The 27,773-nt window shown below is 39.8% G+C and overlaps 2 protein-coding genes and 1 pseudogene across 5 annotated transcripts; 1 reads left to right on the forward strand and 2 right to left on the reverse strand.

Annotated features, from left to right (window-relative positions):
• Window positions 1–983: 983 nt before the first annotated feature.
• LOC138198355 (cytoglobin-1-like) lies at window positions 984–10,203 on the reverse strand. 2 transcript variants are annotated; one of them, XM_069149730.1, is made up of 4 exons: window positions 10,060–10,203; window positions 8,377–8,519; window positions 3,976–4,207; window positions 984–1,922 (listed from the first exon to the last, which is right to left on the reverse strand). In XM_069149730.1, the coding sequence occupies exons 2-4, from the start codon at window positions 8,517–8,519 to the stop codon at window positions 1,758–1,760; spliced, it is 540 nt and encodes a 179-aa protein (XP_069005831.1). In that variant the 5' UTR covers window positions 10,060–10,203; the 3' UTR covers window positions 984–1,757. The 2 variants fall into 2 exon arrangements, with proteins under 2 accessions (XP_069005831.1, XP_069005830.1); XM_069149729.1 differs by lacking the exon at window positions 10,060–10,203 and adding an exon at window positions 8,608–8,718.
• A 1,580-nt stretch (window positions 10,204–11,783) lies between these two features.
• LOC138198353 (phosphoribosyl pyrophosphate synthase-associated protein 1) lies at window positions 11,784–26,848 on the forward strand. Of its 3 annotated transcripts, XR_011178260.1 has the most exons (12): window positions 11,784–12,240; window positions 12,622–12,674; window positions 13,111–13,177; window positions 13,277–13,449; window positions 13,538–13,653; window positions 13,780–13,835; window positions 14,084–14,229; window positions 15,336–15,377; window positions 17,521–17,591; window positions 18,313–18,459; window positions 19,642–19,899; window positions 24,656–26,848. XR_011178260.1 is itself a non-coding variant. In XM_069149727.1 (11 exons), the coding sequence occupies exons 1-11, from the start codon at window positions 12,158–12,160 to the stop codon at window positions 19,798–19,800; spliced, it is 1,113 nt and encodes a 370-aa protein (XP_069005828.1). In that variant the 5' UTR covers window positions 11,784–12,157; the 3' UTR covers window positions 19,801–21,984. The 3 variants fall into 3 exon arrangements, 2 of the variants coding, with proteins under 2 accessions (XP_069005828.1, XP_069005829.1); XM_069149727.1 differs by lacking the exon at window positions 24,656–26,848 and having other exon boundaries at window positions 19,642–21,984; XM_069149728.1 differs by lacking the exons at window positions 15,336–15,377; window positions 24,656–26,848 and having other exon boundaries at window positions 11,785–12,240; window positions 19,642–21,984.
• Window positions 24,109–25,466, reverse strand: LOC138198354 (ras-related protein Rap-1b pseudogene; annotated as a pseudogene).
• Window positions 26,849–27,773: the final 925 nt, after the last annotated feature.

Consider the following 27,773-nt stretch of genomic DNA (forward strand, 5'->3'; position numbering starts at 1 on the left):
AATTTGTCATTTTGTTCAGGTATTGTCTGAATCTAAATCCAAAAACAGAACATTGATAAGAAGCAGGAGGAGTCGGAACACATCACAAGAGATCACTCTGCATTGGTGCCAAAAATCAAAAAATGCCCAAGGTTTGTACTCACGGTCTGATTTTGTTGGAGAACCTCTGCCGCAGTATGAGAGCGATGGTGGTGAGGACCATCATAGTTGTACACATGGTTCTACCCCAAGGATCTCTTGCTTCGGGCCAGCTGGTGTTTTTTTTAGAGCCCTGGAACTTCTTCCCCCATTGGAAAGGCTGGACTGGTAAAAGGCAGAGTTTGTGGTGTAACAATCTGACTATTCCTGCCTTTCCGCTTGGCTCCCTCCCATGATTGGGGAGATTAGCACAGAGGATTATCTAGGATCAAGGAGGGGGGGTGAGATCTGGCTGGCAAAACTGGGAGGCAAACAGAGCATGCTGTGTGCTGCTATTCTGAAAACAACCCACCTCAACACCACATTGTTAGCACAGCAAGCCAAATCAACTGCTAGATTGTACTTTTTTGTTAAGAAAGGGAAGCATTTCATGGGCAGGCCTATGACAGCTTCACAGGGTTTAGAGAATAAAATGTGTCAGTTCAATTACTGTATGTCTGGATTTTCCTGATTCCCTGATGTTGTGCTCAAACTTGGATCTACGTTGGCTATCAAAGGGCTAAATATACCAGACCCTCTAATGACATCCCTGCAGGTCAAGTGCAGTGTTCCTACAATATATCATGAAAAGAGAGAGGATAGTGAGATAAATGGGGGTATAAATAGGGACCGTCAGCAGCTAAACCACTTATACGTATCACTGTTGACTCAAGCACATAATAAGGCAGCAGTAGGCCAAGAAGGAGAAAAGGCGTAATATTGTTGACTTGTCAGTGAGCAGAAACACAGGAGAGTCAGATTAGAGCAGAAATAAAGTTCAAAGAATGCAAACCTTTGTTGAGACATTAGAGGGTTTTCTTTTGTATTTTTATTTCAAAGTTTAGTCAATGACAGATACAAATGTGAGTCATAATTAAAAACGATGTACAATCGTTACGATTAACTGTTAAAAATGTAAAAATGTCTTTGTATTCATATCTAATAAAGTGGACACGAGTGGATACAGACTGATACATATCTGAAAAACATCATTATGTTTAAGAAAGAATGGTGTTTACATTATAATTTGTAGATATACACATTCGGTAGAAGGCACATCCAACTCAAATGTGACCTCTCGTCCACTGTTGGCTCTATGGTTGCATTTTCTTTATCATTGCCGTCTCCTTTAAATGGGTTACAAACGTAAGGAGAGCAGCTTTAAGTATTTTCCTTCCTTCCTTCCTTCCTTCTTTCCTCTCTCTCTCTCTCTCTCTCTCTCTCTCTCTCTCTCTCTCTCTCTCTCTCTCTCTCTCGCTGTCTCTCTCTCACACACACATACTCACACACACACACACACACACACACACACACACACACACACACACACACACACACACACACACACACACACACACACACACACACACACACACATGCATACCCACTGCTAGCCACAACAGAGGCAGAGTACATGTTCTTATTGTTGTTGTTTATATTAGAGTATGTTCCACAGCCCATGATTATTTTAGACTACATCAAACTGTAAACCCGGATTACAATCAACTGATTCTTGACTCATGAGGCATCAGGCCAAAAGTTAGAAGGATCCCCGTGTGCGCGATCCAAGTCTAAAAATTTTATCCCGTTGAGGTCGAGAGCTTCGTCCAGCCAACTTCCTCGTAGACCGCTGAGATGCTGCAGCAGACCGTTGCTAAGAACTTGGTCCACGCTGTGGCCACCTCCGGCGTGACAACCTTTGGAAACTCTTCTCCCAGGACTTCCAGGATCACACCGCTCAGAATCTGAGCAAGACACAAACAAATCTACCTCAGTTTTCTAATTTGAGCCTTTAGGGGTTTACATCCATATCCAAAGCAATCATTTAATTCTAGAGTTCAAACATTTAACTCTTATTGATATGATGGTCCATACAGCCTTAAAGCAACTGCATTGATCCTAACAAATGCACATTTCCTGACAAGCTTGATCCTGACTTTCTCAAGTTGGATGTAGACTTCATAGCAGAAACTATGACTTATTTTTAATCTTATACCCTTTCCAACAATCAGAATTGTAATATCTGCAAATCTGCCTTTGTTCTTCTTTTGCTGAAATGAGGGGATCCCTGAGTTGCAGTCAAACCTCCAAATTAGCTAAAGTTTATCAGTGAACAATGTTTTTGACACCAGTAGTATTTGTTCTATCTCAGCAGCAGGCAGGCTTCAAATTTCTCAGCTTGTACACAGTTTGCTTCCTCTTCCTCCCTTCCTGTATCAAAAGGCATCCCTCACGGATCCATACTAGGAACACTGTGGTTCTCCGTAAACAATCTTATCAACAATTTGTCAAATGCCACGTTCCATTTTCATCATTCAGTCTGCCTCTATGTTTTTCAGTTTAAGTCAACAAGAGGTCGTGCGATCTTTAAATGACAAAGAGTTATCATCTAACGCTTCAAAGATCTCAGCTGCTCAAGGGCTTAACAGTGTTTTTTCATGTATTAGTTATCTATTTATGTATTCATGTATTGTTATTGATACAAATCTATGATTGAATTCACATTGAAAACTTTCCAGACAGTAACTTAAATTAAAGTGGCATTTTTATGAATATATCCTACAAATCCTGTTTTATTAGTCCATGTGGTGGCGGGGTGTGGTTAGCTCAGCTGCAGGGGGTACAGAGTGGGAGGAGTGGTTCAGGGAACGATGCCGGGAAGGCGTAATGAGCACAGCTGTGCCAAATGTGGACTGACGAGTGCTCCCCTATAAAGTGAGCAGGGAGAAGGAAGCTGGGAGGAAAGCGTTGGCACAGAGACATTGGTGTGTGGTCGGGGCGAATAAATGCATTTACACCCGAACGTGTGACTGAGCGAGTCATCTGTGTCCAGGAGAAACCCCGGTAGCACCAACCTTGCTACAGTCCAAACAGCTGTGTTGGTTAACTACTGTGTTGGCAGCACTTTCTGTTCACAAGTTTACAAGAATTGACTGCACAGTGGCCTACATAGTTCAACATATAAAATATTTTTTTTAATCTCAAAATACAGTCTCATTTGTTTTTTCAATAGTTAATTTCACTTCTAAGGACAAAAGAATTTGATCTTAGAAATTTGTTGGGACCTTCTCATAATCATTTCATTAACACAGTATTATTGTGTACAATGATTGTGTTTTGTGTTGTTGCTCATCTGACATACAGCATGTCTCAGCTTTTCTCATGTTTTAACTGAACTGTTTGGCTCTATTGATAGTGAGCTGTAAACCTAGATCAAGGAAACTTGTGGGAGTCTCGCTCTTTCTGTACATAACTCTAAGTAGTTTTTTTTTTTATTATGTAGGATGTTTACACTGAAAAGGTGTCAAATTAACTATATGCAAACCAGACAATGTGCATATATGGTAGATCTTTGAGTGTTCTTTTAATGGATCAATGGGAAACGGGGGCTCACATGAAAATAAACTATTGGGTGATGGTGTGTATTTGTAAAGCGTGCTGTGACATTTCAAGCTTACAGATTGATTGATGTTTGACATTGACATACGCGTCATTTTCTGCGATCATTTGGATTAATTTGTATACTAACAGGTAAAACAGTAGACTATGATGATGAGAATGTGGTATACAGTATAGAATTAGTATTTGTGGTATGGATTTGAGACACAACTTGTTTTTCAGTTTTGTCTTTTTGCCTCTCAGAGTCTAGTTGGCAAAAATCCTTTAAAGCAGCTTTAACTGTTTTTCACTGAAATTTCTTATCTATACATCTCTCTATATATGGTCCATTGTCATATCACAAGCATCCCAATCTTTTAAAGCATGTGTCACTTTGTTTTGTTTTCACTAACACTTTACCTTGAAGTACACAGGCTCCACCTTGTGTCGGAGAGCGTGGGCCTTACCCACCAGCTTCAGCACTGATGCCATCTTGTCTGAGTTGTCCAGACTCTCCACCAGTGTGTTGATAGCATTCATTACCCGATGAGCATGTTTCTTCAGTTGGGAACTCTGCTCTATCTCCTCTGGGTCCTCAATGTCCTTGAACTGGCTGAAGTACTGCTTAGATGAGGGGAAGTTGACAAACAGCCTGCGAAGGAGGAGGGTTAGAGAGTTTAACGAGAGATATGTTGTGTACGATGTGCAGCTGCCGAATCTGCACTATTCTCATCATCCTTTAAGCCTGCACCAGCTTGATCTTACAAACCCACGTTCATTTTTCAAGCTGGCAAGATACCATGAGTAAACACTTGCTCTCACATGGGAGTGCTGCATGCTTTCCCTATAAATGTTTGCTTTTACCAGTTACTGTGTGCTATGGATCTCATATATTTGAAAAGAATTTAGAAAAGTAGGAAAAGCGGCTGAGAAATCGTCACGGAAAATGTCTGAATGAGAGAATTCCTTACAGAGGTAAAGTTTTAGATATACTAAACAATAGCTATTGAATATAATACAGCATAGTAGGCCAAAAAGAAAGTACAATTTTTCCTTTATTTAACAAGTTAATACACAAAAGATTTCTTTCTCTCAACTTTTGTACACAAATGTATTAAAATCTGTGTTAGTGAGCACTTTACCTTTCCAAGTTAATCCATCTACCTGGCAGGTGTGGTATAGCATATATCAAGTTCCTGATTAAAGAGCATGATTATTGCACAGGTGTGCCTTGGACAGGTCACAATAAAAGGCCTCTCTAAAATATGAAGTTTCATCATTAATTATTTTTTACAGTAAACACAGTTTATCATATATTTTTTTCTATGTTTCATGTATTTTGGTACCTATGTCGATCCAGGGCAACCCAAACAGGCTCAACTGGGGACATGACTGGTGACTATGCAGGCCTTCCAAGAACTCTGATGTCTTCACCTTCCAAGAATTCAGTATAGATCATTGCAACATCCTTGCAATGTTCATTATCATGCTGCAATATGTCAGAGGATGTATGGGCAGATTAATGGAGCTCAGGATCTTGTCACAAATTATCTGTGTATTCAAATTGACATCAATAAAATGCACCTGTGGTTCGCTGTCCATAGCAAATGTCTTCCCCTAACATAACCCTACCTGCCACCATGTGCCACTGTTCACAACGTTCACATGAGGAAACTGTTCGACCACATGATGCCATACGCTCTGTCTGCCATCTGCCCGGTACGGAGTAAACCAGGATTAATCTGCTAAGAGAACACTTCTCCAGAGTGCAAGAGGCCATCCGAGGTGAGATTTTGCCCATTCATGTTAGCTATGACACTGAACTGCTGTCAGCTCAAGACAGCAGTTAGTACTCAGATGAACTTCCCTGAGAGGGTTTCTGAAGAAATTGTTTGGTTGCACAAATAAACTGTTGAATCAGCTATCTGTGTGGTTTCTGTCAGACAATCGGAGACGAGATGTGGCCTGGCTGGTGTGGTTACATGTGGTCTGCAGCTGTGTGGCCGATTGGACATACTGCTAAATTTTCAGAAACAACATTGGAGACGGCTCATGGTGGTGAAATGAACATTCAGTTTCTGGGCAACCGCTCCGGTGGACATTCCTGCAGTCAGCATGCCAACTGCCTGCTCTTTTAAAACCTGTGACATTGGTGGCATTGTGTTGGATGATAAATCTACACATTTTAGAGTGACCTTTTATGCTGACCAGTCCAAGCCACACCTGTGCAATAAGCATGCTGTTCACCAATATTTATTTTGCTTACTTTAGTTTCTGTCATGGCTTAACGACCTGACAACCCTGCATAGTTTCTATAAAAGGGGAAAAGTGTTAATTAGAGAGGTAAACAATTTAATGTCACTGCTCACTAAGGCTATGATGGGCACACTTGATGTCTTCTTTGACTTAATATTTGACTTTGCAATTATAATTACTGCAAAGACAGCTAATGTTTCATGTTTCTGTTTGCATAAATATGATATTGTTCCCATTTAAATTCAAGTTCGAGGTCTCGATTTGAATGTCTGTTTGTACATCCTGACTCACACTGTGCTCTTTCAGATGTTTTCTTTGTCTTTATAGCCGCTTGACCCTGAGAGGTATCATGGGAAATTATCAGAGAGGAACCTAAAAACCCACCCCCTCCCACAGTCTGGGAAGAGGGCCAATGCATCTGGTTGCTGTTTTATTTGAAGCAGATGGCTAGATGTAAGTTTTACTTGTCAATTTAAATGTCTGAAAAGGGCAGAGGTTAGAAGGTGCTGTATTAGTTTTCCAGCTTTGGGAGGCCCTGCTAGGAATATTTTTGCTCTTCTTGCAGCGGGCCGCTGCAAAAAAATTCCTAGTTTCACTACAAACTAATGAGGAACTGTGGTGTTTAATCTTTCTGTCTTGTCCTGACCTGTGGTTGCATATAAATAGCCTCATTAGTATTTTATATGGTCATTGGACTCTTAATCCTTTCTTATCTTATTTGAAGAATAACCAAAGAGCTTAATTCAGAAAAAGTTTCTAATTTCAGAAACAGAGCACCATGATTTTCTACTTTGGATGTTATCTGTTACCCTATAAAAAGAGAGTTAGTTTGAAGGATTAGCAATAGTGTTTAGGTTCAACACAGTGATAGGCTCTATTCCGACTGGCAAAAGAAGAATTTCTCAGGGTCACCCTTATCAATCAGTCCTCATTCCTCAAATTCCTGAAGGTTGCGGGGTCTTTGTGATGGATTGTAAATCAGAATATAAGCTGTAAATTGAGTTAATGCTTTCCTCCCTCTCAGCTTTTACCTCCTGCAATCAGAGAGGATTATGAAGGCATGCTGTGTCATGCAGTGCATTTTGTCACGCATAAAAGCCTGTCAAAGCCTTCACACCTTTTCCAAATCCCTACAGATGGTTGGATTTTTCAACATTTTCTTTTCTTGGAAATCACTGTAACTGTTTAAGGAAGACAGTCACTGTAACAACAGCAGGAATAATCCAACAGGTCTGAAAAGTAATTATATATAGTGAATGTTTAACTGATTGATTTAAGACTAGAAATTTGAAACACCTGTCGAACCTGTAACAGAGAACGCTGCCATCACTTGTTTTCAGAGAAAAAGGTGTGTTATGGAATCACGATGCGGTAGGTTGCCTGGCTCTCTATGCTGGCATTCAAAACATGACCTGCTCTTTAAGGGAGGGAGCCCTAAGAGAGCCAAATATGTCAGAATGATGGATTGCAATATTTATCTTTTGCGTCTACAACTTTAAATTAGTATCAAGAAAAATTGTGAGGTGAGAATTTCGCATATGAACTGTTTTCTGACTGGAAACTTGTAAAGTCAATTAGATTATTAAAGTTTAGCGATGCTACATTCTGAGCGAAGAAGTTCCAACAATGGACTTCATTCAGACAGATCTCTTTGCAGGTTATTGGTAAAAACAGGTTGTCTGTGACAGAAAAGCATCAGCAGGCTTTCTGGCAGTATAGCAGGTGCACTAATATCACTGAGGTGAAAAGAGGCAAAAGGCAAATTTGACCCAAAAGGTGTGAACGAAATAAAGTTGCAGAGATGAGAATCTAAAGACAAATTAAAAACTTTTTTTTTTCTTTGAACTCAATTCAGTGAGGTATGTTTGTGTGTATGTATGTGTGTGCATATATATATGTCCATATCCGTTCATGTATCTAGCCCATCTAGCCTCTATGTATTTATGTGTAAAAGTGTGTATGCATATATGCATTTAATATTAGTTGTTCTAGCCATTAATTTTTTAAATTTATTTATGTATTCATGCATTTACCTCCATATCAGTACAATCTGTGTTAACCTATGAACTTCTAAACCTTTCTTCGATTATTAACTTTACACATTCACCTCTAAATTTATGATGTGATTTCCAGCTCTTTTTCCTTCTGTGTATCCCTTATTAAAATCCCTCCCAGACCAAATACAATCTTATTGCCAAATTGCAGAAATTGTTTCTTGTTGTTTTTTCTTTTGTGCTCAGCTCTGATATATTTGTTTTTTGATGAATATTAACAAAAGAAAATTGGAATATGCTTCTGAAATGCTACTGAACAGTAGAGTGTGTTAATGGTTAAACAACCATAATAAAGTTTATTGGTGATAAATACCAAAATAGCTCAAATACCGCACATTCCCCTTTGAGACAGCATTTGTCACTTTGATCATCTCTCTCTCTCATTAATATTATTATTATTGTTTGTTTGTTTGTTTGTTTGAATTAGATGAATATCTTTGCAACTCTGTGCTCAAGCTGCATATAAAACGTCAAACATGTAGACAAGAAAGTAAACTACAGAGAGAAATACCTGACTAGTATGGCCGCCCCAACATCATCACATTTCTGGAAGACTTTTGCCCAGGAGTCTTTGATTACCACCCTCTCCTTGTCAGTCAGTGGGGTTGGTCGCTCCAGGTTGTCCACCTCTCCCTCTCTCTGCATCCTCTCCATCTGGAAACACAGTGTGTAGTGAGCTGAGCACATGCAGAAGGCAGGGCTGATGAGAGTACCCCTCCCCCAAAATACACACAATTTCTACCTTTTTTCTTGTTTGTGTCTTTATTCCTGTTGAGGGAGGAAAAAAGATGTTGTTTCCCTGTCCACCTTTTTTCCCAGTGAGAATCTTTGCTCTCTACCTCTGAATCTGTGCTGAGCGAGAGTGTGAGTGAAGAACAGGCTGAAAAAGCACAAGAAACACACGCAGAGAAAGAGGAGGAGCCTCTGTACCCTCTCTTTTACACTCTGCATTCCTCCTTCCCTCCTTCCCTCTCTCCCTTTTTCTCCCTCTACCCACCTCACCTTTGTAGGTGGTCTTTGATGAAAACGTGATGAGATGGGAAACAAATCCTTAATAAGAGAGTCAGACGTGTGATGCAATGCAATATTATGGTGCTAAAATAAGACACCCTGACCTTTTCCACACTATCCAGGAGATTGACCTGTAATGATATTGAATTTCTCACAAAGCCCTGCCGACGTAAATGTAAAAACAGTTTGCTAACTGAGAATTAAACAGTATGACATCCATCAGAAATAGGGCAGACGTCTTTTCACTTTGCTTTGTTCTGTGCAAGACACTAATCATACCAGCATGTTTTGAGTCCATTTCACATGGCTTTACTCTTACCATTAAACAGTATGGCCACACCCTTAAGAGACCCACACATGTCTCATACATTACTGTTCACTGCACAGTTTTAATAAAAACCATACATTTTCCAGCATTATCAATGGGAAGACATACCTTACTTGTGTTGTATACCAGCATGTTTTGAGTCCATTTTACATAGCTTTACTCTTACCATTAAACAGTATGGCCACACCCTTAAGAGACCCACACATGTCTCATACATTACTGTTCACTGCACAGTTTTAATAAAAACCATACATTTTCCAGCATTATCAATGGGAAGACATACCTTACTTGTGTTGTATACCAGCATGTTTTGAGTCCATTTTACATAGCTTTACTCTTACCATTAAACAGTATGGCCACACCCTTAAGAGACCCACGTCTCACACATTCCTGTTCACCGCACAGTTCTAATAAAAACCATACATTTTCCACCACACATCTCACACATTCCTGTTCACCGCACAGTTCTAATAAAAACCATACATTTTCCAGCATTATCAGTGGGAAGACATACCTTACTTGTGTTGTATACCAACATGTTTTGAGTCCATTTTACATTGCTTTACTCTTTCCATTGAACAGTATGTCCACCCCCTTAAGAGACCCACACATGTCTCACACATTCCTGTTCACCGCACAGTTTTAATAAAAACCATACATTTTCCAGCATTATCAGGGGGGGAGGCATACCTTACTTGTGTCGTATACCAGCATGTTTTGAGTCCATTTCACATGGCTTTACTCTTACCATTAAACAGTATATCCACCCCCTTAAGAGACCCACACATTCCTGTTCACTGCACAGTTTTAATAAAAAACATACATTTTCCAGCATTATCAGGGGGGAAGACATACCTTACTTGTGTGGTCAGCTTGAAAAACTTCGGAATGTTCTTATTCTACTCCATAAAGGGCTCTATGAACAGAATCCATTTACCCGTAGTCTAACTGTTGAAGGAGACCAAGTAAAAATACATCAGATATTATAACAGAGGCTAAGACCGAGGTGATATTAACTGTGTTCCTGGGGAGGTGTAATGTACAGCCCCGTGTTAAACATTGACAGAGTCTTTGATAGTGTGCCATTAGCGATCAAGAAAAAAAACTGGGCTGAAGGTAGACACATGTTGTATTTCCGGGATTGCTGTGGCCTAAAAGTAACCTTTCAAAACGGATGTGTAATAGCCCATTATCAGCTAATTACAATAGGAAATAATATAATGTTGTAATAAGATCAGGCTACTCCCAATAAAATACAATGAGTTTGTCAATAATCAGTTTATGAATCTCATTATAGCAGGCTTAATATGTCCATCGAACCAGTTTGTCTGGGATCAGTTTGTTCCTGTCAGAACTGTGCATGAACAGACCAATGAATTTAGATCAGTGTGCTCTACTTTTACTCTACTGGTTTATATTTCTACAGAGGAACCCACATGTTTTTTTGTAAATCCTTTGTGATCACTTGTGCCTGTGCAAGTGTACACACGATAGGAATCTAATAGAGTAGACTGTAGTTCATGAGTAATGTAATACCTTTAGCCAACTCTCCTCAGGAAAACAAGGATCTCATTGAATCATTGTGTTACATTCAAAGACATTACTCTTCAGTAGAAGCAGAGCTAATGAGTAATGCCATCTGGTGGACAGTTGGGGTAATACTGCTTCATAGGTCCTTTCGAACACTATTTTGAGATGAATGAAATTTGTTCTACTTTTATTATTATTTGTAGAAGTCGATCATTAACTGTGCATGTTAGCTTATCTGTCAGATACTGAGGGTAAATAATAGGTACACAATACAAAAGGCTTTTGGTTTAATCAGGAAACCTTAAAAAAAAACATTTTGCCACAGTTTTTCTCCTCCAAGCACCATGAGTCTGACTAACAATCCCAATATCTGGATTTAATACATGACAATATGATGGTTGTTAAACCTGTCATACAGTTATTCAAAATGACAGAAGCCTGCGTGTGTAAATACATTTACATCATGTCTCATAACCCCCCGCCCAAAAATAAAAAAAATCCCGACATTTTTGCAACTCAATTTTAAGCTTTTGTGGGCCTCTTAAACTTTTACTGGCAAAACTGTGTAGCAAAGGTATATTTGGATTGAAAATATTCAGGAATATATTCATATTCATTCTCACTTGATAAATAATCCAAAATTAACAGCGATAATGGTGGATTGGACAAAGTGCATGCAGTAAAGTAAAAGCTGGTTAGAGTTGACCCAAGTAATTCCATGTATGCGCTTTATACAACCATCTTATGGCATTCAGAGACAAATATTGAACTTTATAGCTTATTTTAAGGCTGTAGTGACAAGTTAGGCCGACTTGGAAAATCCATCATTAACTAACTGCGTATATAAAAAAAAATAGTCCCACCTTTACCAGCTGCTTTGCATAAACACTTTTAGTAAAAACAAAACAAACTCTACGATAATATTATTCTATACTCCATGTCTATATAGAATTTTGATATGCTATTGCGTTACTTTGACAAAATCGCCACATGGCACTAATCAACTATATATTATGATCCGCTATCCGCCGTTGGCAAAATTGACCCAAGGGACGTGCCGTAGTTCTCATTGTGTGGACAGTTGTTGGGCTACAGCGCTACCTGAGAGACAGGTGCAGTCGTTTGTCCGTGAAACCCCACAGTTTATTAGCCAGATGAAATTCATTTATATTTACTTTGTAGGGATGGTTTAGCCAAGTTTTTTTTTTTTTTTTTTTTTTTTTTTTTTTTGTCGCGCACTGACGTTTATTTCGTGTAAATTAGCTCACGTAGCGGCAGGCTAGTTTGCGGCAGCTAGCTAGCTTGGTAAGCTAACTATAACGTCATTAGGAAAAACAAAAAAAAACAAAAACAAATCGCAACAGACGCGGCGGTCGGTCGAAACGAGGACTGTCTGACATTAAACATCCAACAAAATACTAGAATGAATGTCGCTAAAAGTGGCTATCGGGTCTTTTCCGCGAACTCTTCCGCAGCATGCACTGAATTGGCCAAGAAGATCACGGAGTAAGTGTCGTACTTTAAACCTTCGTGTTAATGTTTAACCTGATGTCGATGTGTCCTCTCTTACCTGAGGCCGAGGACGGAGGCGTGTTAGTTTGGGGAATAACATCTAACTGTAGTCGCCAGTTGTGTGTGTGTTTTTTTTTTTAATGAACTCACTCTGATGCATGAAATATAAACATGTGACTTTTGACCGCCAACACTTTGAGTGCTTCAGAAACGGATTTCAGGTCGTTGGTGAGTGAATGACGTGATTTAAACCGCGGTGGTTTCACACGGAAACAAGGCCGATGATCGGTGGATCTCAACAACAACAACAACAACAAAAAGGGCACGATATGGCTGCAATGTTGTGCTCCTGTTTTTTTGTGTGTTTTTTTACAGGCGGCTGGGAGTTGAACTGGGGAAGTCTGTGGTCTTTCAAGAATCTAACAGAGGTGAGGAGGGTTTCACCACTTTGTTGGAGATCTTCTCCTCGGTGAACACCAAGACGTTTCTCCGTCTCCCGCTGGAATAAGAATCTTCTGACGTGTTGGCTGCCGATCTGATTCACATCTAGTTTTCAGTGGCTGTGTTGTTTGTGTACTCAGAAAGGTAAAGAGCATTTGTACTTCATGCAGGATGATCTCCCCCCCCTTAAACAGAGTTCATATTTTAATTGTCTTCGGATGCGTAGATGTGACCTTTTTTTTTCTTTTCCAGTTCTATTCTCTACTCGTACAGTTTGTTTTTTAGGGACCAAGTATTTATTGCCAGTCGGTGGTCATTGATGACTAAATGAATGTGACAGATGGGGAGTTTTTGTGATGACTTTTACAGAAACTACATTTCATGTGGATTAATGATGTCATGGCTTTTATTGTCTTTGTTCAGAGACTAGAGTGGATGTTAAAGAATCTGTCCGTGGACAAACTATCTTCATCATCCAGACCATACCAAGGTGAGCGTGTCATTGCCACTGCAGCAGGATTACGGTGGATCATCCTTCACCAACATTCAACTGATTTACTTTTACTTTCCACGTCTCCGCTGCAACCAGGGATGTCAACACGGCCATCATGGAGCTGCTTGTCATGGCTTATGCCCTCAAGACCTCTTGTGCAAAGAACATCATTGGAGTTATTCCTTACTTCCCCTACAGCAAGCAGTGCAAGATGAGGAAGAGGGGCTCGATAGTGTGCAAGTTGTTAGCGTCAATGTTAGCTAAAGCAGGTGAAGACAACAAAACAAATCTCAAGCTGTGATTTATTAAAAGTGTCTTTATTTGAGTTTAATTTGTACCCGTCTTTTTATTCGGAAGGATTAACGCACATCATCACCATGGACCTGCATCAGAAGGAGATCCAGGGCTTCTTCAGCTTTCCAGTCGATAACTTGCGTGCCTCCCCTTTCTTGATTCAATACATCCAGGAAGAGGTGACAATCCTGTTTGATGTCTGCTTTATGTATCTAAGTATAAGTGGTAATAAATCCATATATATTAAATATGTTGTGTATATCTGATTGAAAACATTCACATCTGTTTTTCCTTCATTCTGTCAGATTCCTGATTACAGAAACGCCATCATTGTGGCAAAGTCCCCTGCTGCAGCCAAAAGGTAACTGATGATGGAAAACAACCAAAACTCATGTACTTCACCTGTGATAATGGGCCTGCATTTTTATGATAAAATGAGATTTTGATGGTCTTGAACGAACATTATATTATGCCAGAACTCAGAATTCAAGCAACGAACCGAACGAAATATGTGCATAGAAAGTAACTGATGAAAGTAAAATGATAAAGTGTCGGCGCTCCATTTCACCGCTGCATTCGGACTTTTTATTTATTTTTTATTTTTTACAGAGCTCAGTCCTACGCGGAGCGGCTGCGTCTGGGTCTGGCTGTGATTCACGGCGAGGCTCAGTGTTCAGAGTCGGACATGGCTGACGGAAGACACTCCCCACCATGCGTACGCAACACCAGCGGACACACAGGGCTGGAGCTCCCTTGTAAGAACACCCATCTTTTCAAAGAAGTTTACTTCTTTAAACTTTTCTCTAAAACTTGATGCGTTTTAGTTATACAGATAATACGTCACTGTGTCTTATTTTGTACAGGTAGATTCCTTTTTATTGATCACACCATGGCTTTTTTTTTTTTTATTCAGCCAGAAATGTATTATAAGTTAAACTCTTCGGCGCTTAAAAATGTAATAAGTCACTTCACTGTATTCATAAGTTCACAGACCTTTTTCACAGCTGACATTTTGACATGTCAGAGCAGAAAAAGCGCAGGTGAAAGGGATTTCATTAACAGTGGCCCAGTGAGCCCTGACAGTGAGCCAACATGCGCAGCAGCTGGACCTCCTCTAAGTGGGATGCAGCCGTCATTACCAAACCTGGACTTTCCCCTACTGTGACATGTTAAAGCGCCTGCAACCAATTTACAGCGCTTATTTTTTGCTAATCTGTTTTAATACTGGTGAATATGCCGTTTCTCACTCATACCATCTACCATACTCAGGGAAAATGATTGTTGTGTCGCTGCATGATTTAATTCCACAGACACACGACTTCTACTCATGCTGCATCCTCAGCAAGCTGCAGTTTCTAACTTACAAAGAGGAAACGACTAAATAATCTTCGAGGCACAGTCCCCTGCTTGCTTCTTCGCACATACTTTGAATATATCAAGTTTAATTTTTGGTGAGAACTAATGTGATTTTGGCATCCAGCTTTTACCATATTTGCAGGGTTAACTCCGGGCAAGACAGTTTTAACGGTTGAGTCTGATCGAATATCAATTAAGTGTGTCATTGGCAAATGACTCCGTATTTGCGTCCAGTATTTATTATTTGGTTAAAAAAGAAAATCTATTCTTGCTTGTGTTTTTATTCTTAACCTCGACTTAAAAAATCCTCCTTTGGAACTGTAACTCACAAAATGCTTCAACCATAAAAACACTTTGTTTCACATAATAATAGTTTAATTTGTTGTGTTATTTTTAAAATTGCTGTCGAATTAGGGAGAGGATTTTCCAAGTCTTGGCATCATGTGTTTGTCATGTCAAATATTTGTGCATTTGTGTTAACGTGGTGTTTATTTGTTGATAATAGCAGGCAAACAACAAGCTCCGTTCCCTGGCATAGAACTTCCAAGTACGACCGTAAAATTAATTTCCATCTGACTATGAAATGATTCCTCTTCAAATGGTTCCTCAATTCGTGCATGTGTAGATAAAAGGGTTTGTGTTGCATCTTGTGAAAACACAGTCTGGATTCAGGAGGGGGACTCTGTGAACAAATGTGGATTATTAGTACCTGGACAATTTGCACTGACAAAACCTTTTCAGGCCAATCAGCTCCAGTGTGCTCCGTATAATATTCTATTTGCATGGCATGTTTGACTTGAAATAAACAGCTTTCATTTTTCCTGCACCTTTCTACGATTCCAGACAGCCAGTTCTACAAGATGGCCAAAACCCTCTTCTTTTTTTGTTGTCGTTGTTGTTGCGTTTCAGATTTTATTTTGAAATCCATAAATCAAACCATGCCAAACATTTCTTTTCGTCGTATTTTGTAGTTTAAATATCTGGACTCATCTTGCCAATCAACACATGGTGCACCCATATTAAACCTGCTCTTAAAAAAACCTGATTAACATTTGGTCATAACTGCATGTGATGAAAACAAGAAAGCACGCTTCTGAACCCTGACTTTCAGTGAAGGGAAGAAGAAACGTTATCAATGCAACGGTTGGTGCATTCAAGCATTCCAGCTTTGATATGTTTCCTCAGTGGTCAAAAGGAACTGATTTTGTCAACAGTAGTATTTAATGTGATATTACACTTTAATACCTCGTATATAGTTTTGGACATGCCAACCTGTTGTTAAAATTTGTGAAACAAAACCCTTAAAGCTATTAAGCTCCATTAGAGGATCATTCTGACTAATATTAATGGGTTTTATTGATCTTGAATTATTTTTCTTGACCAAACATTTCTCAGGTAGCTAGTTGTATCAGCAAGCTGTCGAGACGATGTATTTTGGAGAAGTGTGTGTACTGCTAACGACATGGCTTTTGCTGTTTTTGGTTAATAGTGAGAAAAGACACTGCCAGGTTTTCTGATGCTGTGCGACTCACGGTATTCAGCAAAGTGTTCTGCAAGGCATGCTCCTCCTTTTCTCTGCTTCTGTATACTTTTCCTTCACAATCGGCTTGGCTGTCTGATTGTTTACCAGTTGATTGTTTCCTCAAACCCTTTGATTGTCTACATTTACATGCACAGCAATACTCAAAAGGCTGCAGTTTTCTTTTATATTAGTTATTCAATCCTCCCCAAGATAGAGTGCCTTCATGTTGTCTTCAACATGTTATGTTATAATGTTCATATCGAGCATATGTACATCGAGGTTTAAAAAAAAAAAAAAAAAGAAGCTGCACGGTAGTTTTGCAGCTGAAATTACATGAGACCAGGGCGTTTATTGTTTGTCAGGAGCAAACTAACTGGCGCTGCTTGTTGCCTCGGGCCGGGAACACCTGCATCATTAGATGTATAGACTCCATAGTGTGAGCAACAAACGTTGTCACGGTTCTCCCAAAGACAAACGAAGCTGTCCTTATATCAGTATTGACTTATTTACGTTATATATATGTTCATGAGGTGTAATCTGACTATTGTGTGCATGTAAAAGTAGTCGCTGGCATCACTGATGTTCGACTGAGGACTGATCCCAGAACATTGGCAAGTGTGTATGAAGAAACCCTCATCAGTGCTTGCCACTGTTGTCCCATGTGAAGTAAGACTGTCTGGTGCATATCTGGTTCATATGCAGACGGCTGCCTTATGCCTGCCACAGCCTGGGCCTGAGGTTGTGCGTGTCCGGGCAGTTATACATTTTCTTCTGATTGGGTATCCTGGGCAGAAAAACCCTTTTGATCTTTGCATGGCATGTTCTGTACGATGTTTGGCATTTCATTTTAATCTCCGGGGGTGGTGGGAGGGTAGGAGGGGTAGAATGGGGGGAAAAGAGTAATAAGTAATCACACCGCTGGCTTCTTTTGATTGCCATTTATATGTATTGTAGCTTATCTTTTGCATTTACATCATTCAATTAAAAAACAAACAAACAAAAAAAAAAAAAAACATCATTTGGGGTGCAGATTTGCTTAAATCACAAAAACATTTTCTCAACCCATTTTACCCAATCTACTAAGATTTATTTTTGATTTGGTGAGATGCTTTACACATAAGCTCCTGGAAGTGTTCTCACGGGTAACTGGGTCTGCTTTCCGTTTCAGTGATGATGGCCAAGGAGAAACCACCTATAACGGTTGTCGGAGACGTGGGCGGGAGAATCGCCATCATCGTGGTAAGATGCTACTCTGGCAGCTCGCAATCGTTTCTACTTCTCTTTTCGAGTGATTCAAAGTATTTCTACTCTGAGTGCCTCTATGACAGAAGTTATAACATGAACAGCTGTCAGAACGACCATTCCTGCTGTTTGGGTCACATTTTCACACCGCAACAAAATACTTTTATTATATATTTTTTAAACAAGTAATGACACGTTCTTTGTCCTGCATTTAAAAAAAAATTGAATTCATGAGTAAAAAACATACCAATGCTCAGTTCAACACTCGGTGGTTTTTCTCTTGCAGCTGTATTTGGTCTGGTGTAACCAGTGGTTCATGGTGGCTAATTTTAGCTGTCAGCAAACGTACCTACTATGGCTTTGTCTGAATTTCTTCACTAGTTCATGAATAGTGAACTTCTCTTGTTGTCTGCCACTTTATTTTCATCTCCAAATTCCGAGTGTCTAAATTTATCCACTAAGTCGTCCCTTTAATCGTTCCACCCCTGGAACCAAACAATACAAACAATTTTGGCTACTTTCGCCAAATGTAACGCTCCACCTTTTTATAGGTGCAAAACAGGAAGTAGATTCAGGTCAAATATCCAATAAGATAACTGAACGTAATCTCTGAGGGTGACGAGTGCTGAGCAGGTCAATCACCAGCTGATGAGAGAAGACAAACAGAGCAAACGAAGGGGTGCAATTGAGAACATTTTCCTTTTCTTTCTTCTTGCAGGATGATATTATAGATGATGTAGGAGACTTTGTTGCAGCTGCAGAGATCCTGAAAGAGAGAGGAGCCTACAAAATCTATATCATGGCCACACATGGTTTACTTTCTGCTGATGCTCCGCGCCTCATAGAGGAATCAGCCATTGATGAGGTGAGAAACACCTTAAACGCACCGTTTTCAATAATGTACGTCTGTTTCTTTGCTGTGGAGTTATTGTTTTTTTTTTTTTTTTATTATTATCGTGCTCGAGTAAATGTCAAAAACAAAGCTGAAGGAGAAATGACAAACTGGAGAACCGGTTCAGAAACTGTTCGTTCATTCGCCCTCCCCTGTTCGGCACAAACACGGTGTGACACGAGATACTTCCCCCAAATAGAAGTTTTTTTTCTCGGAATTATTCAGAGACACAATGAACCGTAACTAAAACGAGGTAAGAATCGTTGTATCCAACAGTTGCATTTCTGTAAGGGAAGCGTTTCAGTTCCTCTTAACTATCCAGTGTTCACAAAGCAGTTGTCACCGTTTACGTCTCCATTTTCTAACTTTTTCGTAAAATATAATTTAATGTTTATGATTTATGATCCTGATGCAAACTGGGATTGCAATCGTACAGGATGTACTAAGGCAGACGTTACTCGGCTGAATAGCTGAACAGAGGAATTTTGGATGCAAACAAAGGGAAATCCACCAAATTATTCAATCCACAAATATGAGTCTTTTTATTGGGAAAAAAATGATCCAAAACATACAGAGCACAACAAATCTTAGTGTGGATGAACTGAAAGTTTTACTAGCAGAAACATGGAGGAAACTTTCACCACAGCAGTTACAGAAACAGGTTGATTCCATATACAGCAAACTAAATACTAAACACTTCAACTGTGATCCTAGTTCGGGTCCATTATTGGTCATCCAAATACTGTATTGTCTTTATTTGGACCTGTATTGTATATGTGGTGTTCTCTCACTTCAAACCTAACAACATTATTTTTGTGTAATATTTTGACAAGTGCGCTTGTGTCGAAATATGTTTTGTGTCTGGCTGCTGTAAATGTTTAACCATTTGCTTTTTCAAACTATCGGAACATCTCGGAATGTATTTCTTTTTTTTTCTCTCTCGCAGAAACGATTCCACGACTATATATTATAGTTTTGTTGTTGTCTCGAGTATCCTGGTATCTTTTTTTTTTCTTTTATAAAAGTAAAAGTTGTCAACGAAAGCTATCATGAAATCAGCATGTCAAGAAACGATAGGAAAAGACCTTTTTGAATGTAAAAGCAAACTGTCTCCCGAAGTGTAAATACAGAAGTTTGTGTTGATTGGTTCTGCAGGTGGTGGTGACCAACACGGTGCCCCACGAAGTACAGAAGCTGCAGTGTCCAAAAATCAAGACCGTGGATGTCAGCATGATATTGGCCGAGGCTATCCGCCGCATCCACAATGGAGAGTCCATGGCCTACTTGTTCCGTAACATCACCGTGGACGACTAGTGAGCGTCGTAGTGACAGCTGAGGTGGGTGTTGGAGTGACAGCAGGTCCTTCCCGCCCCCCGTGTGACAACATGCGAATGCCGTGTTCCTCGTATTTGAGTAAGTGAGGATTACATGTATGCTAATTAATTTAAGGAAACTGAAAAATCTATAAATGCCCAAAGTTATTTATGTTCTTCAATGTATTTCTTTTGTTAAGTTAAAAAAAAAAAAAAAAAATGCATTTGGTGACTTGTTGAGAACAAATCATAAAAGGCAAGCGAGACTAATTGTAGTTTTGTTTTCAAAGCCTCAGTTCTCTCCTTGTCTTCCTGCTTTCATTCATTTTTCTAACTTGAAGAAAAGATGCTATGTATTTATAAAGTTATTTTGTCATACATTACAGTACATCATATCTTTTGAGCTTAATCTGCAAAGAAGAAGAGACAAATGTCTCCAGAAAAGGGACTTTGTGCTTCACCAACTATTTTTCCAACACTCTTGCTGACTCTTGTAATCAAGGCAGCTGTGATTTATTTGCATTTAAGGTGGTGTTGCTTCAAACCACAAAATAAAGTGGGCAAAATTACAGTCCACAGGTGCAGCTTTTTTGCAGCGTTTGTGGGAATTTTTTCTACAATGTCCTTTGTGGCAAAAGAAGTTCCTCAGGAACTGCAGAACTAAACAGGCCATCGTTTTGTATTGTATTTATTACATGATCAGTTACACCACCCTCCCCCCCCTCTTACCCATATTAATATCTAGCTAACAAGAAAGCTTTGGCTTTATTTACAGCAGTTTTGAAGAAATCCGTTTGAGACACCTGCTGCCTCTATGCAGTTGAAGAGAATTGAATTTGTGGTGTTCATAATGGTAATATTGTTGAATGTTGAAGGTTTTGAAAAACTACGGCGTTTACATCAATAGCTGTGGATTGCAGTGAATAACTATTTATGGGGAAATATTTAAAGTATTTAGAAGATTTGGACACCACAAATATAATTCCATTCACTTCCATTGTGTTGCACGAACAGCAGACTTCCCGACAGTGACCGGCTACATTTGGCAGCGAGTGAGAAAATGCTTCACGTTTTTGGGATCGGGTGAACTGACTCTTTAATGTACCACATCTCCATGGTAACTGACTGAACATGGCCGGTCCAATGCTGTTGATGGTAACTGTTATCTGGCAGTGACAACACATTGCATGTGAATAACATGCAGACATGCGCAACACAGCTGCTGCATTATTGCCAACTGCTGCAGGAACCTGCTGCGGTTTGGTTCGGTTACTGTAATATTGATATTTGGTGATTTAATTAAGAGTCTGGGGGCATTTGAAAGGTCTTCTGGTCTGGTTCGTTGTGGTTGGGTGTGTTGTTCCTGCCTTATACTGGATAGTCTCTGTCGAAACAAGTATTTCCCTGAACGTTACGCGGACTACTCATAATGTTTTAAATGCAGCAGCCGTGTTCCCATCCTCCTTTGAAAGGTTTCAACGTTTGCTCATTCCTGGTTACTGAAAAGCCCTCCTGAAATACGTATAATCAGAGTTGAGCAGATCAGTAGACTTTGAATTGATCCATGCTTTTAGGTGCATCTCTTTGTAGAAGTCCAGTAAGGAGGGACTGCTTTCCTGTTACTTCTGGCTCATTGGCTAACGTGCAGAAGCAGCGGGATGGTCTGCATGTTGGTCTCAAAATATTTGCGGCGTCTCCGTTAAACCTGCCGTGATTCCGCCAGACACACCTTACTGAGCACATTCAGAGCGACGCTCACCAGGCATTACTTATTGAGCCTTTTGCACAGGGAAATAAATATGCCTCGCGCCAATGCACAACGATCTGCTCTTGTGTTCCTGTTGCACATGTTAAAAAACAAAAAAAACAAAAACGGTTTCTCGAGAACGTCTTCCAAACAGCAGTAATGTACGTGTTTGCTCCTTTTCAACCACTGTTGTCGGATGCTGGATTTGCCCTGATGTGCTAATGGCTGAGTGTTTGACAGCTGAAGATTTGACACGCTGACGTTGCGTTGGCGCAGAGTTGAGGTCTAAACGCCGTTGCTAATGTATACGAGCTCAAATAGCGTCTGTCCCGTAGTGCATTGTCTTCTCTGTATTTACTGTTCTCCTGATTCCCTCAGCTCAACCCTGTGTCTGACTCGTGTTTGTCAATGTGTATGAAAATAAAACTGTTGCCTCTTCTTGTGCCTTGTCTCTACCAATAAGGTATTTTATTATTGTGCTCTGGTGAACGACCTTACGGGTGCAAGACTTCGTCCGCGGCGCACGTGACGTTGATGCTGCCTTATTACAGCAGTCATTACACGAGTTAAACTTCATTAGGTTTTAGTTTGGATTAGGAATCTACCTGTCGCCTACTATCTGTTTTGCCTGCATTAAACCGTGATAGATTTCTTGGAATATGATTTTGCTTTAACTTGACAGAAGACAAGAGAAATTCATAATCTGTATACATCAGGCGGATTTGTTGTTCTGTATAATATATATGTAAATATATATATATATATACAAATATATACATACACATGCATACACATACATACATATATATATATATATTTCTTTATCTTGACACTTGCCTACATGATGAAAAAGAAACAACTAAAGATAAGCTGAGTAAAATAAATGTATTGATTAATCAGAATTTAATACTCATACCAGGTCATATTTGAGCTTCAGGTCTTCGGCCGGTCTGATGTAGGCGCCGTCAGAGATCCTGCACTTGTTCAAAACTTCTCAGGGATCCACGTAGCACTGAGGAGCTTGGACCAAGTCCAGGAGCAGAGACAAACCGACGATACATTTCTGTCGACGACAGAGCCTCGCGCCTTTGTTGACCGACACCCGAGTTTAAGAAGGAAGGTCTGCGTCCGTGTCTGCGTCCGTGTCTGCGTCCGTGTGTCGCTGTGAATTCTGTTGAAGACAGCTGTGTGTTTAAACGGAGAACAAAGAGGAACCAGAGATGATGATAATTACAGGCCACTTCCTCATCTCATTCCGGGGAAACAATGTACCTTGTCTGAACGGTGTTGAAAAGAGGAAGCATACCTTTCTGTCTCCTTTTTCTGTGTGGCCCGACAGGAAATGTCAACAACACATATGAAGGACCTTTAGAGAAATAAAAATGTCAGTTACGAGTACTTATTGTAATTTTAGTCTGCAATATCCCACACCGACCGACAGTGCACCTTTCATGTGCCCCTGAAATCTCACAGTTGGACAAGGAGAGTTCATTAATGATGTCATCATGAACGGTGTCAGATTAGTTGGGGCCCGATCCAGAGCCAGCCCCCATATTTGAACCATCATCTGAATATCCTGGAGCTTTTTTTTTTTTTTTTTTTTTTTTTTTTTTTTAAATCCAGAAATCAATCTTGCCCCACCAGTTTGGTTAGAATGAAAAGCTGCAGACTCTCTTCCTTCATGGCTCTTTATTGCATGTCAGAACAAAACGGACACAAAACACCACAAGAACAATACATGTGAAGGACATTATACATCAAACTGCGTTCTCAGTAGCTACTTTTACAGACAGTTCCGAGAAAAGTTGTTATTTTTTTTAATCTTGTGTACTGCAGCAGTTATTGGAGACATAAGTCTTTCATCTTCTTGTAATGGTGTTGTAGTTGGTACCATGATGTTCTGCGTACTCGGATTGACTTGCAGCGAGCATTCATTACATTGTCACTTTGCACACATAGAGGCTGTGAACATAATCTGCTGCTGCACCACCAGGGGGCAGTGCAAGACTAAACAGAGCGTAAGGAATCGTTTTTTTTGTTTGTTTTAATACGACTTTTGATTGAGTTTGATATGAAAAGCAAAAATCTCCGTCAAGTGACACGGAAGTTTTATGTTTTTCAGTCTTTCAAAAACTTCCATATCTGGTTTGACCAGGACTTTTCTCAGGAAAATAAATATACCAGTTTGTCAACATGATACACCTGGGAGGGAATCTGACCCACTATTTAAATGATAAATGTTTTTAAATGCTCCGACAGACTCGAGTTTTCTAAAGAAGCAGCCGGCTGAATATATTCTGTATTACATTTTATTTAGAGGAGACTTCTCTGATCGTAGTGAAAATGTTTAATGGGAGCTGTTTTCTAATGTGAGATTTGTGGCGTCTTCTGTAAACTTTATATTACTCTCAGTGCAAGCAGTCATGGCTCTAATAATATAACTTTCCAATGTCTATATACATACTGCCTTTTTGTCTGTCACATGAAGGAAAGTTCGAGCAGTAGAAATTACAAAACATTCTGCAGAAAATGCTGTTCAGTGGCTGTATAGAATAGACGAGATAGTCATAGGAAAATATTTTATTCATCATAAAATAAGCACTGAATAAGAACATCAAACATCACCACGGTCTTTGTTATAGTAAGAAAACAAACAAAAAAACTAGAATTTGTAGTGAACAAGACAAACTCCCTTCATATAAAGAAGTTACTAGAGTTGCACAAGAATTCACAACATACATGATGATCAAAAATATAAAATTCACCAGATTTCTAAAACCATCACACACAAACAGTTTTGCGTTTATACAGATTATTTCACCGTTATTGCACCTTTTTTTGTTTGTTTGTTTGTTTTAACACCAATAACACAGTGCCTCAAAATAAAAACGGCAGATAGAAAGACACGGTCACCATGTTTGACATTTTTCATCTTGGATATTCACGGTCAAAGCTTCAACCACATTCGACCCCGTCTTGCGTTTGTTGTCATCATTTCATCCTCGTTGCAGCGTTTCTGTGGCTCCGATGCTGCTGTGGGGACTCGTGAGGAAACATTTTATCGACTCTTCACGCCTTTAACAATGTCTCTTGGTTTGTTTGTGTCCAGTCAGATCCCCACCAGCAAAGACCTCCCATTCTCTTTTGGACAGCTTGTCTCTCTCGGTTTCTTTTCGTGTTGTTGCCGCTCCAACATCACTATGAGATGAGGCAGCTGTTTGTCTTGTTCATGGGAGGTCGTTTGCCGCTCTCCTTGGGGAAGGTTTCACATCTCCAGCACAGCGTCGGACTGAACCGACTGGGCAGGTTGGCCTGCTGGAGCAGCTCCCTGAAAGCCTCCAGGACGTTGACGTTGTCTTTGGCCGAAGACTCCAAGAATCTGTTGTTCCAGTCCAGCTCCACCGTGGACAGCACGTCCTTGCTGGACACCTGCCGCTCGTCGTGGCGGTCGATCTTGTTGCCGATCACCACGATCGGTGTGTACTTGTCTTCCTTGACCTCCAGGATCTCCTCCCGCAGGGTCTTCACCGCCTCCAGGGACTCGAGGTCGTCCACGGCGTAGACCAGCGCGAAGGCGTCGCTGTTCTGGATGGAGAGCTTCCTCATGGCGGGGAAGGAGTAGCTGCCGCTGGTGTCCATGATGTTGATGGTGACTTTGACACCCCCCACCTCGTATTCCTTCCTGTGGAGGTCCTCCACTGTGCGCCGGTGCTTCGGCTCAAAGGTGTTTTTGAGGAAGCGTTGGATGAGGGCCGTCTTCCCGACTCCACCTGCCCCCAAAAACACCAGACGCACTGCCGTCTTCTCTTTCACTTCGAATGACATTGTTGGTGTTGTTTTCCTCCGAAGTGTCTTTCCTCTGGCTGCGGATCCTTTTCCTTGATGGAGCTGCAAGTGGCAGTGTGAAAGAAGATGATGATGATGATAGTGTGTGCCTGTCAGGCTGCACTCTGTATTTATTTACACACATTACCTGCCCCCTTCTGCTGCCAGCCAATCAGGAGAAGGCAGCATTTCCCTCTTCAACTTACAGCAGCCAATCAGAGACGCATGTCAACTAGAGAAGAGAGAGAGAGAAAAAAAGTGATGGAGAGTTCTTTGTGTGCGATGCAAGAAACATTTGCACACGATCCCCAAACACAAAGATCTTTGTTTATTGACAAACAGCATGCTGAATATTAGCTGCAGATGTAATCAAATGTATGTTTACTACATGTTGCAACATTAGACAACATGGAGAAAATATGTGGAAAAGGTTTCACATGGGAATCTACATGGGCTTCACATGTTACACCGTGAAGATGTTCCAAAACCACATGTTTCCAATTGGAAAAATACATGTTGCATATGTTTTTGTTTGTGGTCACGTGTGATCACGAGTTTTTCATGTGTTTTTTTCTGTAATAATTTTCTGTAGTATTGACCAGGCTCTATTTTTGACGTTCTGATGGGGGAAAAGGGTGATTCATATATATATATATATTTTTTTTTTTTTAATAATTTCTTCAAAGGTCATTGATGAAGAGTTTAATTTGAAACTGTTTTCTACATAAACAAATGTTTCTGACTAAATTAAATATTCTGTCAGCCTCATTTTGGATGAGTGGACAACTGATTACATTTCTTGGCTGTGGAAGGCAAATTAACCATAAAATAAAATTAAAAAAAAAAAAATCATATAATTGTTTTTGTGGTTGTCTGTAAAGAAGAAAATATTTATATCAAAATAATAAAATCCCATAGGATGCTGTAGATATTGGCGGGATAATGACTGGAGATCAGTCAAGGGCTCTCTAACAAGTCAGAAGCTCAGATTTGAACGTACTTTTAATTTCACATCCTCAATAGAACGATCACTCAACTACAGATAAAGATTTTTTAAGACAGTTTTGGTTAAATTTACGCCAATTTTTACAAATTTGAATTTATTTTGTTAAATATTGTTTTAAACAGTCTCTGCTCCACGTGCGAGTCCAGCCATACTAGTTTGAATACAATAATAAATGCCTTTGCAATCATTGTGATTGTCATATTTAAAAGGTCATATATTTCAAGCAGTCCTGAGTGGACCACCCAGAGAAAAACAATAAGCCACTGATTAGCTGTTGATGCCCAAAACAAAAAGTCATTTCATCTCCAGAACACAATATTGTTGAATGTAAATTATGTCCCGTTCCACACGGGGAACAATGTAAACACTTGAAAGCATGATTTCAAAGTTTATAGCATTGAATTCTGCATGAGGACGACTTCATACTTTTCAACTTATAACAAATTAAAAGCCTTTTTATCTTAAACATTATTTTGTTTCATGCTCAAATATGTTATTTGCAGGCTTATTTCAGCTCTTTCTCATTTCAGATTAGTTTTTAGTCACCTGCTTTGTTTATTTGCACTCATGAGACATGGTCACAAAGGGACACGTGTCTTTGATACTGTCTGCTCACATCAGCGTGAGGAGAGAGGAACACTCTTAACAAACAAGTCACTGTCTCGCATCTCTTTGACACAACTGTTCTCATTACAATACAATCAAAACCTACTTTAACATAAAGTCCACGCGTGTTTTAACAAATCCTTTCTTGCCTTACAATAAATGTGTTCAATATTTTTTTTCTGTTCGTGGCGCTGTAAAGATCCAAATGTCGTCCGTGAGAGAAGCTGAGTGGTCGTCATTAAATTCAGAAATAGTAGAAGAAGAAAATAATGCAGCTGTCATCATCAGATCTCTCACACGCACTCTCTCCCCAGACTTTGTCACTTGTTGCTATGACACCACAGAATCCATTACCTGAGCTGAAAGGGACTTATGAATAGAAATGTGCCGCTCATTACTTCAGACATTTCGTCACTGAGTCCAACTGTTCACGTAAAAGGATGATAATGGCAAGTAATGGGGTAATATTGTCTAATTGGGCAAACTGAAAGCACATTTTCTGCCACCATATTTCACACTATGATTTACTATGATCACATTTTATTGTACGTGTCTCAAAGGTTATACATTATTTGGAAGATTATTGGCCTCTTGGCCTGTTCAGCTTAGATTACAACATGTTTGTGTCAAGTTTGTGCATTTTATCTGATTACATGTGTGAACCTGTGTTTTTTATTCGATTACAGGTGTATAAATTTGATTTTCTGCTGAGAAAATCTTGTTCTTTTGCCATAACACAGCTGAGACTGTTTCTCTTTTGTGCTTAATGTCTACTAGAATCATTTTTAAG

Source organism: Embiotoca jacksoni, unplaced genomic scaffold (assembly GCF_022577435.1).
Source record: "Embiotoca jacksoni isolate LCO1_2020_lvr unplaced genomic scaffold, fEmbJac1.0.p SCAF_15, whole genome shotgun sequence".
Taxonomy (NCBI): Eukaryota; Metazoa; Chordata; class Actinopteri; family Embiotocidae; genus Embiotoca; species Embiotoca jacksoni.

Coding starts and splice junctions, on each gene's coding strand:
- LOC138198355 (XM_069149730.1), bottom strand. CDS start 8,519: ATGGAGAGGATGCAGAGAGAGGGAGAGGTGGACAACCTGGAGCGACCA. Junction 4,208..8,376: donor GGGGCGGCCATACTAGTCAG/GTATTTCTCTCT, acceptor CCTCCTTCGCAG/GCTGTTTGTCAACTTCCCCT. Junction 1,923..3,975: donor TGGAGCCTGTGTACTTCAAG/GTAAAGTGTTAG, acceptor TGTCTTGCTCAG/ATTCTGAGCGGTGTGATCCT.
- LOC138198353 (XM_069149727.1), top strand. CDS start 12,158: ATGAATGTCGCTAAAAGTGGCTATCGGGTCTTTTCCGCGAACTCTTCC. Junction 12,675..13,110: donor CTTTCAAGAATCTAACAGAG/GTGAGGAGGGTT, acceptor GTCTTTGTTCAG/AGACTAGAGTGGATGTTAAA. Junction 13,178..13,276: donor ATCATCCAGACCATACCAAG/GTGAGCGTGTCA, acceptor CGCTGCAACCAG/GGATGTCAACACGGCCATCA.